The sequence below is a fragment of the Triturus cristatus genome, chromosome 5_1, assembly GCF_964204655.1.
Source record: "Triturus cristatus chromosome 5_1, aTriCri1.1, whole genome shotgun sequence".
Classification (NCBI taxonomy): domain Eukaryota; kingdom Metazoa; phylum Chordata; class Amphibia; order Caudata; family Salamandridae; genus Triturus; species Triturus cristatus.
In genome coordinates this window covers 567,123,958-567,139,478 of record NC_140587.1, presented here as the reverse complement: position 1 = coordinate 567,139,478, position 15,521 = coordinate 567,123,958, and the positions used below count along the sequence as shown (strand labels likewise).

The 15,521-nt window shown below is 41.1% G+C and overlaps 1 protein-coding gene across 1 annotated transcript in view; it reads right to left on the bottom strand.

Moving 5' to 3' along the window:
• Nucleotides 1-15,521, bottom strand: part of SLCO5A1 (solute carrier organic anion transporter family member 5A1) — a 399,251-nt gene that overhangs the window by 62,291 nt on the left and 321,439 nt on the right. Inside the window, exon 5 of the mRNA XM_085605480.1 lies at nucleotides 955-1,119. Coding sequence (XP_085461606.1) covers nucleotides 955-1,119 — 165 coding nt within the window. The remainder of the gene's footprint in view (nucleotides 1-954; nucleotides 1,120-15,521) is intronic.

Here is a 15,521-nt window from a genome sequence, read left to right as displayed (position 1 = left end):
GAATTGCATTGGAGCACGTGGCTCATTAGGGTAGTTTCTTACAGTGACTGCAAACATGTTGAAATTGCATTAAAATAATGATCGCCCTGGGGCAGACCCGTTGCAGCAGGAGGTATCTGCTTGGGCACAGGGCACAGAAGCGAGCACAGCGAAAGGTGGGAGAGCTCTGAGAGAGCTCAAAGAACAGGTCTGTGGTCCTGATGCAGGGACCAGGGTAGAAGAGCATTCATGGATCTTTCACCTACGTTCAATGGAGCGGAGTGATTGGCCCAGAACCAAAGACTTCATATGGTGCCTGGTCTGGGAGCGTGCAGCAGAATGTGTTCGCCTGGGTACTGATCACAGCAAGCCCAACATAGCTCACACGCCCATGAAATAACAGAAAGGTGCTCAAATGCAAATAAAGAAATACATTCCATATTTGTAAAGCGCAAATTACCACCCCTAAGGGTATCCAGGCACTGGGGGCCGTCGGAGAGATTAAGTGAGCTATTGCCCAGAGTCACATGATGCTGAGCTGAGCTGAGCTGCCGCTGGGGATCGAACCGCAAGCCCCATAGTCAGCCGCTCTGGCCGTTGGGCCACACCTCTCCCAGCAATACACACAATCCTTCTCTGATTCTGTCGAATGTTTCTGCCAAATGCTAGCAGATTTTCCAAAAACTCTTCAGAACATTTATTACCCATCTTTGAGAAACCCCCCACAGTTATCTCTACAGCTTCAGAAGGTATATAACATCTTTACAATATTCGGTTGATGTCTTAATGTACTGGTGCAAGTTATCTGTGGATTACCTTCCAGTTAACACCTGGCATCATGATGTAACAACACAAAATAGCATATGAACGAGCAAATCTACAATTTTATAATCCCTTTTCATTATGTTCAAATATATTCATTTCAGCAATGAAAAAGTTAAATTGTTCAATGCATTTCTATTGGCAGTGCCTTACCAGTGTAGATGCTGGCACTGGAAGCTGGGATGCCAAACTGTGATTCGATGAACTTGGGAATGAAGGTAATAAAAGCGGTGACAATGGCACTCTCAGCAGTGTATGACAAACTCACAAAAAGGAATGTCATGTTGCTTAAGATCCTGACAGCTGCCTTTGGAAGGTCTAAAATGACAAGAAATTAATATTTAAAAAAATGGATGAAAAACGGGTTGAGAGATCTGTGACATGAAGTAGAAATAGTGTCATCATTCAGGCATATTTGCAAGATAATAATACATGTTTAATTTCACATTTAGATATAGTTCTCTTACAGTTCTATAAATATGAACATGGAAATTAATGTGATTATTCTTCTTGATTCACTCTTTAGCATGTTAATTGGACTTTTATATATTAAAAGAAAATCAGGAATCCTGTTCTGTTTCTAAATATGCTAAGATGTCTCTCAAAATGTTAGAATCAGAAAATTAAATATGTTAATATTTTTCGATTTCAGGGGGCTGAATGGAAAACTTTAATTTCATTTTGTGTTCAACAATAAAACAGAAAACTTGACAAATGAACTTCTGAAATTCCGGGGCCATTTAACAAGTTCCTAGTTGTGCAAATTTGTATTAGACACAATATTCCGGGCATCCTTTCTGCTACACTACCAAAACGTGGGATTGATTCGCAAACGGTCTCCGCAGCCATGGCGGAGGCATCTGAGTCGCGGCAGGGTTCCCGCATCTGTGGCCACGACTGCGGAGGACGTTTGTGAAACAGGTCCTGAGTACGCAAATCATATTGACTGTTTTTTGACAAATATGCAGAAGGACCACAAATAAATGTAGTACCAATACCCCCCTAATTTGATGTGTGAAATCATAGTAATATAGCATACATTTACAATACAATAGAGGACCAGATGTACAAAGAGAAATATCTCAGTAGGGGTCCCTAATTCTATACCAGCTACTTGTGACTTGTTTCTGTTTTTCTGATGCAACCCTTATACTAATAGTTTATGCCTTAAAATCTCCAGTCAAAGGGAGGGGGCAGAATGATGTGCCTAATGAATATTAATCAGTTAGGTCACTATTTATGACGTGCTGTGTTTGGCTGAAAGCTCAGAGATGATGGCCACCAAGGAACACCAGATCACCATTTCTGTGCCTACATTTTGAAATGGGAAACTTATTTCTTTTTAGAGAAGCCTTTGTTCCTTAAAGGAACATGTGATGCTTTAAAAAAATGGTTGCCATGTATGAAAATATCAGGAGAAACAGGCAATGGTCTACTGGGACACAGCCTGCTTTCCCAAGATTGACCAAAATGATTACAAATGGGAATCTTTCCAACAGGGACAGTCTTCCATTTGCAAATCTGTTGTCACATCCTTTGAGAAGTGACCATTTCAATGGTTTTCGAATGCAAAGCATTGATGCACCACGCTGCGACTCACAGTTTGGAGGTGACGCTCCATCCTAATTGCAATTAAGAATGAGTCATGAAACCTCTTTTGCGATTTGGAAAGACTTTTTCTAATCACAGAAGGAGTTTGGTAGAGACTAAAATGTCAATTTGCAATCACGAACCATGGGAATTTGCAAATTGCAGGGTTTGCGAATTCAAAATACTTTAGCATATCGACCTACAGTTCTAAAAATAGTAAACATTCTGAACAGGTTAAATGACCCAATTACTGTATCTCTTTAACCTGAATAACAAAGAAACATTATGGGAAGAATTGTGAATGGTACTGAATAAGATTCTACTGTTTATTCGCACAAAGAAACCTTCCACCGTGGTGGGCTTTCTGATCCCGTTGTGGGTGGATTATGGCAATGCACTTTATCTGGGACCTCCAACAACATGGACTTCTGAAGAGCCAAAGCATTTTAGTGAGGCTGATGCGGAGGTATGTTGAGGGATTGTGGTTTGTTCCAGTGCCATGTGGTACTTGTCATTTAAAGTTTTGATGCTTACAGAAATTTGTGGTGTCATCAATATTACTGTGTGCGAGATAATTGATTGTGCGATTTTGATATGAAAATTATTTTTGATTGCGGTGATTTTTAAGATTTTTTGTATTTTTGAAGTGAACGATTATACGGTTTTGTTGTTAGTGTTGTGACAAATGTAGGTATTGTATGTGTCGAACACATTTAATTATTGATTTCCTGTGATTTGTGCTGAGTTTTCTCTTGATTTGGTAAACGGAGTTATCTAAATCCAAGATCTCTTGATATATTAATTTGTTACTGCAAAGTGGGTTGTGCATTGTGAGGCACCACATCCAAACAAAGATAGTCTTACCTCAGTTTCTAAACCTTTGGTGAACGTTTAGTTGAATGTGTTCTAACCTAGATTGGTGTTTGTTTATTCCTTTGTGTACAGAAGTAAACACACTGACCAACGGGGGAGCTGCTGCTGGTCAGAAATTTGCTTTGGTGTGATTGTTAGTGCCAAAGGGTACTATTCTCATCCTGAATTAAATTGTTTTCCCTTCCTTTCTTTACCTGTATATAGGTTAAGCAGACAAAAAATCATTTTGGTTATTTATATTGCGTGTGGTTCTGCAGTGTCTTCAGAATTTAGTCATAGCGGTTTGTGCTGCAATTGGTTGATTGCCACAGTGAGCCTCACTGTGATTGGCCCGTTCTTGCTGAATATCACTCTGTGATTGGTGGGTTCTTGCTGTAACTGTGCTGTGAGTGGTTGATTTTCTTTGTTTATATCACATGGTTTTCAGATTGAGGGGAAATGTGGTTAAAAGAATGGAATGAGATCACATCGGAGAACAATAACATGCAATTTCCTCCAGAGGCTGTTTTCAGTGTGAGAAAACTTGGGGCCATATTATCAAGGAACGGCCATAACATTATCGCCACTTTAGCGGCAGGAAACTGCCGCTAAAGCGACGATAATGGGCTTGATAATATGCCCTTGTGAATTCCCATAGACACCCAGGTTCACACCAGAACCAGGGCTTCTATGGGAATTCACAAGGGCATATTATCAAGCCCATTATCGCTGCTTTAGCGGCAGTTTCCTGCCGCTAAAGCGGCGATAATGTTATCGCCGTTCCTTGATAATATGGCCCTTGATTATTTGAGGCGTATCATGTATGAGAGAGAACAGCAACTTAGGCCTGCACAGTTCAAAGCAAAGAATAAATGGGACTGTGTCGCAATCAAAAAAGAATTAAAGAAAACGAGTGGCCAAGTTACAAGTACTGTGAGCCATTGGCTAGACTTAAAACTGGTTGCTCAGAGAAGAGTGTGGAGAGAGGAGATAATGCTGGGTGTGTTGCTTTCAATTGTCAATGAGTAAGATGAGCGGAACATTCATGACAAAAAAGATAAAATTAAAGGTGGGAAAGAAAAGAATGACATAGAGCACAATTCAGATGAGGAGTATATTTGTTTATATCATTTACTAGATTCATGAGCTCCTTCAGATGTTTTACTACAAGACAGACCCCCTCAAGATATGGGAGCAGAGATCCAAGTACAAGTGCACATCCTTTCCCAGTGTCTACTGTGCCCCCGAAAATGAAGCAGGTCCTAGTAGAAATATTACTGTGCATGCTAGTTCACCTACTGATACAGATGTTCCAACTATTGATACAGTTACTTCTGTGACTAAAGTACAACCACATGAACAGGCAAGGAGAGAAATATATGGTCTCTAATTAAAGACTGAATCTTGCAGGGAATAGTTGGCATAGAAATATTGACTACATAATATATGGAGAAATTGAGATTTCTGAGCAAAGAAGCAGTTGGAATTTGTGATGCATTTGCTAGGTTTGAATAATTGGCATAAGAGCATGACATTAATCTATGTAATAGGAAAAAATGGAGCAGAAATTATAGAATGGTTCTCGGTGATAATGAAGTGAAGGAAATGGGTTTGACAACTATAGCTGCACGTATCAGAGAATTAAAAAAACAGCATTACTGGTCATATTTGAAAAGCTATGGAGAGAATTGGAGTACGAAATGAGGTGGCAAAGCAAAAAACAAAAATGAAGCAGAAAAAGAAGTGAAAGAGTGCACCAGTGAGCCTTAATTGGTTGTGACTGGTTTTGCTTTGTGAGAAGTGCATGGTGGTAATTTGTGCATGTTCCTTGGCAGAGATCTGATCTACTTGTAGTTACAACAAACCTTCCAAAGATTTGGGAAGATCTGGATAAATTGTATATAGCGGTAGAGAGACTACTGACAATTTCAAAGGTACTTTGGGTAGATCTGAATACGTTGTTTGAAATGATTGTTTGTTTCTAAAGATGTGTGGGCGGAGTGCAAAGTGCCTGTAACACAGACCATAGAAGAGCCTCAAATAGTGCCTCTTCATAATTGTAGAGCTGTTTTTGTTAAAGAACAGTATAAGGAAATGATTGAGCATTTGAAGCAGAAAGTTCTAGGAGAAAGAGGTGACATGGTCCAAGATCATGAGGGTTACTCAAGAGCCAAAAGAATCAGTGCATGCCTGTTAAGCTAATGCAGGTTTTGTACTGTGGAGTGCAGATCCAGGCATTAGCAGATTTGCAACAGTGTTTGTAATGGGTCTGTGTCTTGAGCTTAGTTGTGAAATACAGCAGAGTGTGATATGTTGACAGATTAAGAGTAATGATGAAATTCTCAATTACGCAAAGTACTGTACTGTACTCAGTGGCGGCTGATCCACCAAGGCAGAGGAGCATGGCCTCACTATTTTTAGCAGTGCAAAGAAGGACAAATAAAATGCTGATAACTTGACGTTATTATCCTTTTATTTGTTCCTATTGCTTGTTAGCTTTGCGGGCAGGACAAGGCTGATCTGCTCTCATAGTAGGGGGAGGAGTACTGGGCACTCTGTTAGATGCGCAGGCCGGCCAAACAGTCATGCAAACCTTGCATGTTCTCCACCCAGGCTGCATTACAGCCTGGGTGGAGAACATGTCCAGCCCAGTCCCTGGCTCAGCGCCGAACCAGTGCTCTGGACGGTCACAATGCTGCACTGCAGCATTGTGATTGGCTATAGGGACCTGGCTGGCAGGTAAGTTACATTCTTTTTTAACTCCCTTCCCACTCCTCCCCCATTCCCTCCCCACTGCTTCTTCCTGGGAGCCACCACTGGCAGTGATTGCATTGACGCAAAACAGAGCAAGTTGAAGGAGAAGTTAATGATCAGGAAGAGCAAGCATTTTCAGAGAAATGGTAGGAACAGGGTGGTAGATTCCGGTTATGATTCTGGTTCTGTTGATGTTGCAAATTTGAATATACAGGAAGTAAGTGTGCAGGGAACAAATGTGTTGAATGTTATTCCTCAGGGTAGAGGTAGAGGTTTTGTGAATAACTCAAATGGAATCAATGCAAAAGTTAACATGTTGAGAAGTTCACTCTGTGCCACTATTGTGAGCACCTTGTACACTGGAAACAAGAATGTACACAGAATTCACATTAAATTCAAAATGGTAAATACCTGTTTTCCAACAAAGTCCTTTAATGATTAATAATGGTTTTACACATATTTTTCAGGAGTTCCTCCTAGAGGTAGACCAGAGGGGCCCATATGTAGATGGTGAGCTGAATGGCCACCTGGTATCTACATTTTTGATCGGTTCATCTCATGGAGGTTCCAAACCTACCCCTGTCGGGAAAACAAGTCCAAGTTGTCGGAATCAATGACAAGCAAATTACTAATCAGGTCTCAGCAAAAGTTCCTGCTAGAAATTAGGTTTGCACCCTGTCCAGGCACAAGCCATAATCCTAGTCTCCTTGACTACAGGGAAGGTACCTCAAAAATTGAAAGAAGCCATGGTGATCCCATTGCCCAAAAAAGCTGTGGCAGACATAAATAACCTAAAAAACTTCCGGTCTATCTCCCATCTACCTTTCCTGGCCAAAGTCCTTGAGCAACACGGGCTCAGAGCTCTTTCAACCTTCTGCTTTCAAACATCAGCTGATACACACACAACAAGCAGGATTCAGAGCCCACAACAGAACTGAGTTGGTGATGCTCTCGATGCTGGATTAACTGAGGTTAGCAGCTGACAAGAAGATTCCCTCGGCACTAATCTTATTAGATCTCTCAGCCGCGTTTGACACAGTGGACCATACGCAGCTGCTGGCCCATGTCAGGCGGCTGGGAGTCACCGGGACGGTACTTCAGTGGATTACCTCCTTCCTAGATAAGCGCTCTCAAAAAGTCCAACTAGGAAAATATAGGTCCTGGCAGGGTGCTTTGCATTGGGGGGTTCGAAAGGGCTCCGCGCTATCCCCCTTGCTATTCAGTATTTACCTCCAGCCGCTGGTAGAAGCACTGGCAAAACTGGATTGCCAGGTGTTCAACTATACTGACGATACCCAGCTAATTGTACAAGTTGACAACTGTCCTCAAGCACAGCTCAACGTCCAGAATATTCTCCGGCTCACCATGAACTGGATGACCTCTAACTCATTGAAGGTAAACCCGGATAAGACAGAGGTACTGGCTCTAAGTACAGAGGCCTCACCCTGGTCAAACCTCTTCTGGCCCCAAGAGCTTAGCACTACCCCGACACCAGTGCCAGCCGTAAAGAGCCTGGGCATCAAACTGGACACCAAACTAACCTTAAACAATCAGGTATCAGCTGTAGTGGGGGGCGGTACAGGTTTGCTGCTGCAACTCCGCAAGCTTGGGACCCTGCTGTCACTCTCCAACATGCGTACCATCGTGACGGCTCTAATACTGTCACGACTGGACTATGGCAATGCAATATACACAGGGCTCCCTGATAAACTCCTGGGTAAATTTCAGGTAGTCCTAAATGACGCGGCAAGGCTGATCTTTAAACTACCAAGAAGAGAACATGCCACCCCCCTACTAAAACAGCTACAGTGGATCCCTATCAAACAGAAGGTCAGGTTCAAGGATCTGTGCATTGCGCATAAAGCTCAGTATGGAGCTGCGCCCAAATATATTAAAGCTCGTCTGAAGCCCTATGTGCGTGGACGCCACCTTCGGTCATATGAGGCTAGCCTGCTGGCCTGCCCGCGCTTTAAAAGAGCTACTTTGGGGAGGCGGGCTTTCTCCGTCGTGATACCCCAGATCTGGAACAAGTTGCCGGACAATATGCGTAAGGCAACAATGATACTTCCGTTCAGGAAGAAACTCAAAACCAGCCTGTTTCCTGAGGCATTCGGTTAAATCCATCGATCGCGCACTGAATATCCTGCGACCAGGGGATTTCTGGCTCATGGTCTATGCTGCAAGTGCCAAGAGACCGTTGGTGATTGGTGCTCTATAAATATAATCTAACAATAACAACAATCACAACACAAGCTAAATTATCCTGTGCTCACCCTATAATAACTCTGTACAGAGCAGTCAGGCTTAACTTAAGAGGCATTGTGTAAAGTATTTGTGCAAAACTTCATACAACAACACATTGAAAACACCACAATAAGACTCCACTCCAGGATTGATAAATAGATTATGATGTTATAAATAAAACAAGACCAAAATAACAAGAATCCATCCAGTATAAGTCGAGATATGAATGTTTAAAGATTAAATAATAAATATAGCATTTAGACGCCAGTAGCGCCTAAAAAATGAATTGGTTGAACAAGACTGGGACAAAGTCAAGAGTTCAGGCCAACCGCGATGGAGCTCAAGCTGGAGACATGACCCACGCAGGCCCCGGAACAAAAGAATCTTGATCCTGTTCACAGCAGTAAGATGCAATAGTGATCCACATGCAGGTAGGGAGTGGCACGGAATATTTCCACGCAACTGCGGTGATGAATCGGGTCTATAAGCGAAGCATCGATTAAGAAGCAGTGGTTCCTAGTGTGACACGTGTGACACGCCGTTTCCAAGTGCGATGCGCTGGTCCGGTTCTCGCAACAGCGGCGATGTGGCGATTCTGCTCTCGCAGCAGAGGATGCATCGGTTCAACTAGAGCAAACTCCTAGGCCCACTTCAAAGCTCTCGGACTGTGGAGGCAGGACAGACTCACAAGCAGATGAGCACTGGGGCTGGAACAGGAGGGTTCTAAGTCTTTTGTGTCCCTGAAAATTAGGCAACATGAGGCAAGCCAGCAAGCCCTTGGAGTCACTCTGGGTTCAAGTGATGCAGATTCAGTCCTTCTCACCCAGGCAGGGGAACAGCAGCAGCAGGACAGCTCAGCAAGGCAATAGTACAGCAAGGCAGAGTCCAGCAAATCAGTGGTCCAGCACAGTGACAGTCCTTTCAGCAGCACAGCAGTTCTTCTCCCTGGCAGAATAGTCACAGGTCCAGAAATATACCCCTTTGGTAGTGCCAGAGGTCCAGTGCCTTCGAAGTGAGGGAGACTTCAAAGAAAGCTTTGAAGTGCACAGAGGTTCTCCCTTCCTCCCCTGGCTCCAGACACACTACAAGGGGATAATCAATCATTGGTGTGGGAATAGGACACAGCCCTTTCAGGTATAAGTGTCCGCTACTCCCTCCCATCCTGCTCAGGATGGCCCATCTGCATGCCGATGACCACTCAGACATGGGAAACAACCTTTAAATCGCGGTCATTAGATTGCGATGCCTTTACAATGTGGTTGTTACGACCGCTTTGTTATAACGCAATGCCTTTACTACGCATCGACTTGCAGTAGATGGCGCTCTAACATAAGGAATAGTATAATTTACTATTCCAACACCTTCCCTACTGTTGCGTAGGATGGAGTTGGATAGTAAATTATACATTCCAAATGTTACAGCGCCCTCTACTGCAAGTCGATATAACGACTTGCATTGTAATAGCATCGCGTTGTTACGGAACGCGATGTATTTGCATGCATTGTAGTACGTTATATTTCTCAGGCACACCTATCCTTCTTTTGTGTATGGCTGTTTAGAGGGAATGCATGAAGCCAGATGTCACCCACCCCAGAAGTGTATTCTAGAGACAGGCAGATTGCACAAAATGTCTAAATTAAGTAAATGCCAGCTTTTTAAAAAGTAGCATTTGCTAATCTGGAATTTAAAATCCAACTACACCATGATTTGTGATTTTAAAGTTTGACATCATTGACACTAAACTTAAAAAGTCTATCTCTTCACAATTTGGAATTGCACTTAAAAAATGTAATAAGGTAATCCCATTGTTATCCTATGGGAGAGATAAACCTTGCAGAAGTGAAAAATGAAATTGGGAGTTTTTCACTAGCAGGAAATGCACATGTTCTGCCTTTTAAATACATGACACCTGCCCTGTGGGTAGACAGGGCCTACTTTAGGGTGACTTATATGTATTACAAGAGAAGGTTTTAGGCCTTGCAAAAGAGTTACCTTGCTAAATCGAAGTGGTAGTTTACAATTGCACATATAGGCTCTGCAATTGCAGGCCTGGGCCTTGGTTAGAGGGCTACTTAAGTGCGTGGTACAATGAGTGCTTCAGGCCCTCTTGTGGCATTTAATTTACAGGCCCTGGGCACATGTAGTGCACTTTCCTAGGGAGGTATAAGTAAATTCAATATTCCAAATGAGAATACGCCAATGTTGCCATGTTTAGGGGTGTGAGCAAAAGCATTTTAGCACTGGTGAGCAGTAGTAAAGTGCGCAGAATCCAAAAACTAGCAAAAATTAGTTCAGAGAAATGGAGGGAGGCACACAGGCAAAAAGTTGGTGAAGACCACCATAAGGTTGTCAAGTCTAACAGTTCCTGTATAAATTTACCTGCTAGGGAGTGATCAGAAATTTATAATTTGTGGTACAAGTCCAGTAAACGTTTTAGGTAGCAGTCTTCTCTGCAAGATGACTTGCATAATTTATGCCCCCCCAGATGATGGTGCAATTCAAGCACAGGATGAAGATTCTGAATTTAAAATACATTTGAAAGAATAAAAAGTCTATTTGTTTCCATTTCTCACATAAGATTATTTGCTTCCTGACTTAAGACACACAGAGAAAGAGGAGGTATAAAAGTGCAGAGCCTGAGAAAATTACAGTGAAACCAAATGCAGTTTATTCCCACGCTCCTCAGTACAAGTTTACACAGGAAGCAGAAGAGGGCATGAAACCAGTATTCGGAAAAATGTTAGACAAAGGTATTTTGTGAGAAGTGCTAGGAGATCACTGTAACTCACCTGTGATGGGAATTAACAAAATTAGCAGAAAATGGAGGAGGGTCCAAGGCCCAAGAATAATTAGCTAAATAGTATTTCCATGTTGTCCTGTGGTACAAAATCCTGCTGTGATTTTATTTCAGATTCCTGCCAAGGCTGAATGGTGCATGGCCCTCCATTATGCCAAGCATTATTTCCCATTTCTCTTCATGGAGATAGACAATATCTTTTCTCGTTAAATATAGCTCTTGTGTGGTGTTGTATCCCAAAAGGGTTTAAGAAAAGCCCCTCAATCTTTTGTCAGAATCTGAAGAAAATTTGGGAAAGTCTGCATCTGCCCTTTTACTCAGTGCTAGTGTAGGGTATTTTAGCGACCTGATGGTTGCATCTAAAACAAAAGAAAATTGCAAGTGGGATACAATTGTGCTTTTGAACCATCTTGCTGACAGTGGTCATAAGGTGTCTCCCACAAAAAGGCAATACTGTTTGAGAGAAGTTATCTATTTGAATCACCATATTGAAAAAGGGTGAGAAAAGTGTCCAAAGAGCATGTTTCTGCAACCTTAAGAATGAATCCACAAACAAACAAAGAGAAGTGAGGATACTTTTGAGAACGGTTGGCTACTATAGACATTATAGTCAAACTTTTCCCTCGTTGCAAAGCCTTTACTGCAGCCTATACACAGACATGTTACTGATCCGATGCTATTTTAAGATGCATGCATGAGTGCCTTTCTTGAGCTCAGAGACAAACTCTGTAGCGCACCCACCGTAGGAATGTAAAATTACAAAAAATATTTTTACCTGTTCTGTCATGAGAGAGAAGGGTGTGCATTAACGGTTCTAATACAAAAACAGTGAAATCCAAAGGCCTGTGGCTTACTTTTTTGCCAGATTAGTCCCAATTACTGCCACACTTCTTGAATGTCTAAAATCAATTGCAGCAGTCTGTCTTGCAATTCAGCAATGTCAAGGGATTGGCATGGGTTACACACTTATTGTGTTAGTTCCTAATTTAGCTGAATTTTTGCTGACTCATACACAAGATCTGCATTTGACAATCAGTCTCATAACTAAATATGAGAAAACTATTTTGGCGGCTGACAATATTTTATTCAGAAGATGCAGTACCCTGAAATTTGCAACGGTTTTGCCAATTGCAGAAAGGGATAGTGAGGACGAGGACTGAGATCATAATTACATTGATGAGAAAGAATTGTGTACCAAGCCAAGACCAGACATAAAAGATGTTCCACTTGAACAGGCTGATCAGCTTCATACACAAAGTCAGCATTGGACAAACAGTTGTCTAATTAAATATGAACAAACAATTTTGGTGACTGACAATATTTTAATCTGAAGATGCAATACCCTGAATCCCGCAACGCTATTGCCAATTGCATAAAGGGATAGTGATGATAAGGAGTAAGATCATGACTGCATTGATGATATAGAATTGTGTACCAAGCCAAGACCGGACATAGACGATGTTACCCTTGAACAAGCAGATCAGATTTTATTTGTGGATGGGTCATGCCCAAGAGACCAATATCGAACATTAAGAGCAGCATATGCAGTCTGTACCTTATCAAATATTGTAGAAGCATCATACGTGTATGATGTAACTTCAGCACAAGTAGCACAATGAATATCACTTTCGAGCGGATGCTGTTTATATGATGGATTGAGTGTTACAATTTACACAGCCAGCTCGTATGGATTTGGTGTGGTCCACAATTTTGGGCAATTGTAGTCACAAGAGTGTTTTATGATATCTTCTTGTACCCCTTTCTGTAAGGGGACACATATTTTGGAATTGTTAAGAGCACTGCCATAACCTAAAGAGATTTCAGATTTCTGTACTTAAAGGGGCTGACCGTAGATCAGGAACTGATATAGATACAGTTAGATATTGCAAAATATTGTGCACCTGAATGCGCTACAATCAATTCAAATGAACAAGAGTAATGTAACATTGGGAGTAAACATTTAAATTTTTTTTTTTTACTACACTTCAGACTAAAGAAGCTTTTGGATGAAACACCAGAAGATGAGAAAATAAAATGGAAAATAGCAGGCTGTGCAAAAAGACCAGAATGATGAGCCTGTAACAGCTGAGAAAGTACATTTTGCCGGAATCAATGTTGTTCTCTGTGAGTAGGCAAATTTATGGTCCAACTCATATTAGTCGAGATTCTATGATTAGGCTTTTAAATAAATATTGTTGCACTCCACACTTTAGATCTGTTACTGATAATTTGTGTCAATGCGGTGTTACTTGTCAGCAGGATAATCTTAGAAAAAGCACATTGATGATTTTGAGCCACATAGGCAAGTCCAAAAGTAATTTTACCTGGGTACAATTATATTTTGTTGATATGCCAGTTTATAATCTTAGGTACAATCCTGTGTACTGTAGGAGGTATACCCAACTAGGAGAGCCAACAGCATGACAATAATAGCCAAACTATTGGTGAGGGAATTGATCCCCAGATGAGGTTTGCCAACTTCTTTACAATCAGAGAAGGGTACTCAATTAAAGAGCCAAGTGATAAAATTGTTGTGCCAGCCTTACAAATTGAGTAAGTGATCAATTATAGTTACAGACTAGAAGCATCAAGAGTTGTTGAGTGAGTTTTGGCACGCTGATATCCAAGTTGGTGAACGTATGAACCTTTACATCACTGAAATGGTCCGAGGCTATTCCCTTTGTGCTAATGAGCCTCTGAAGCACACAGGATAAGAGAGCAGGTCTCCCTTCTCATGAAGTTCTTATGGGGAGGGCCATGAGGATTCCTTGAATCATGCCAGTTGCACTTGTGTCTATTAATGATGACTTTGTACTGGATTACTACAAAAGTCCGGCTGATGTTGTATGCTCTATCTCGCATCAAAAGAAGGACCATGCCATAACCTCCATCCTGGGGACTGGGAACTGGTGAAGAAGCACATTCACAAGTCTTGTTTGGAGCCAAGGTAGAAGGAACCCTATCAAGTCATCCTTGAGATGAACACTGCTATAAAATGGAGAGGCTCACCACAGTGTATCCACGTATCTCACACGAAGAGAGTGAAGATTGCAGATGAAGACGTGGTGAAAACAACCACTGCTTCACAGTATCAAGCTTGGGTTTTCTGCATGGATCCATAGGGGTGAAGATCAAGATCTAAATCAAGAAGAACAACAAGATCAGACAGTAGATCAAACTGAAAAGTCTAGAAATTCAGAATCAGAGAGGGAGGCTGAAAATGTGAATTTCCCGAACACACAGAGGAAAACAGTTTACACTGGAAGACGAGAATCAAACTGCTCCAGACAGATTAAAAAACCAAGTGGCAACAGAAGATGAAGATACAGCGGTTATCATAAAATCAGAATCAGAAAATAAAAACGTTAATTAATAAGATAAGTGGCTTGAGTCTGTGAGAGGTAGAAAAAGGCTGTACAGGAAAGTCCAGAGACAACCAGAGAAGAACCAGAACAAGACTCTGATTACAGTAAAAGTGAAAAGCGAGCTATTACGAAATCAACAAAAGAGAAAGTGCCTATTAGAAAGTATGCAGCTTCTAAATTGTCTTACTTGCAAACACAAAATCAGAGGATGACGTTGTGGAGGTCTATGATCTGAAAGGTTGCAAATTTATTTTTTCAATAAGTACTGAGTAAAAAGAATAAAGGAAGAGAGTCTCCTTCCTTTTTGACAAACACTTTTTTGTGCTCAGTACTCCATACTTTGTCTGTTTTGTTTTTTACCTTAAATATCCAGACGAAGATTAAAGGACTGAGTCAATAAACTGAATTAAAACAAAACACACTGAAGTTTCTTGCATTTTTCTTGATTTTGTACTCTCATAACTAGTGTTAGATTTTGATTTTTGAATTTTGTCTAGTGATATAGAAACAAAGATGCTGTTAAAATTTCAAATAGTTCTATTAGTTTTGATAATATTTTTAGTTGCCTTACTGTTGTGCATGGTTCGCCAGTTGGATATAATTATCGCACTAATAATAGTAAAGAGTTAATCCCTGCATAGGGAGATATCTTGGAAACAAAGTTATCACATAGCGATAGGTTTCTAGGCAAATTTAAGGATAATAGTTACTGAAATTCGTAATCAGAAAGTGAGAATATAGAGTAAAAAATTGTTACATTTGCACATTTCTTCCAAGTTATGTGTGAGAGGGTGTAACCCATTTCCAACTTCCTCTGACTTATTCTCCAGCTTGCAATGTTCTTGTTAATGTTTTCTTGGATCATGAATTCCTAGCTCCTTTTCGTATGGACAACAAGGTCTCCTTGGATGCTCTTTCTGAAACTGAGGGTTTAAAATCAATTTCTAATCATTTAAGATTAATTACCCATTCAAAAATGGAAATTGATAAGACTAGCAACAAGTTTGTGTTAATGGAGTGATGTAGAGCATACATTTTAAAAAGAGTATAATGAGACAAAAGTGCGAATTAGCAGAAGCTTGGAAGTGATGAGAGAGATTGAATTTGAGGAGAAAGCT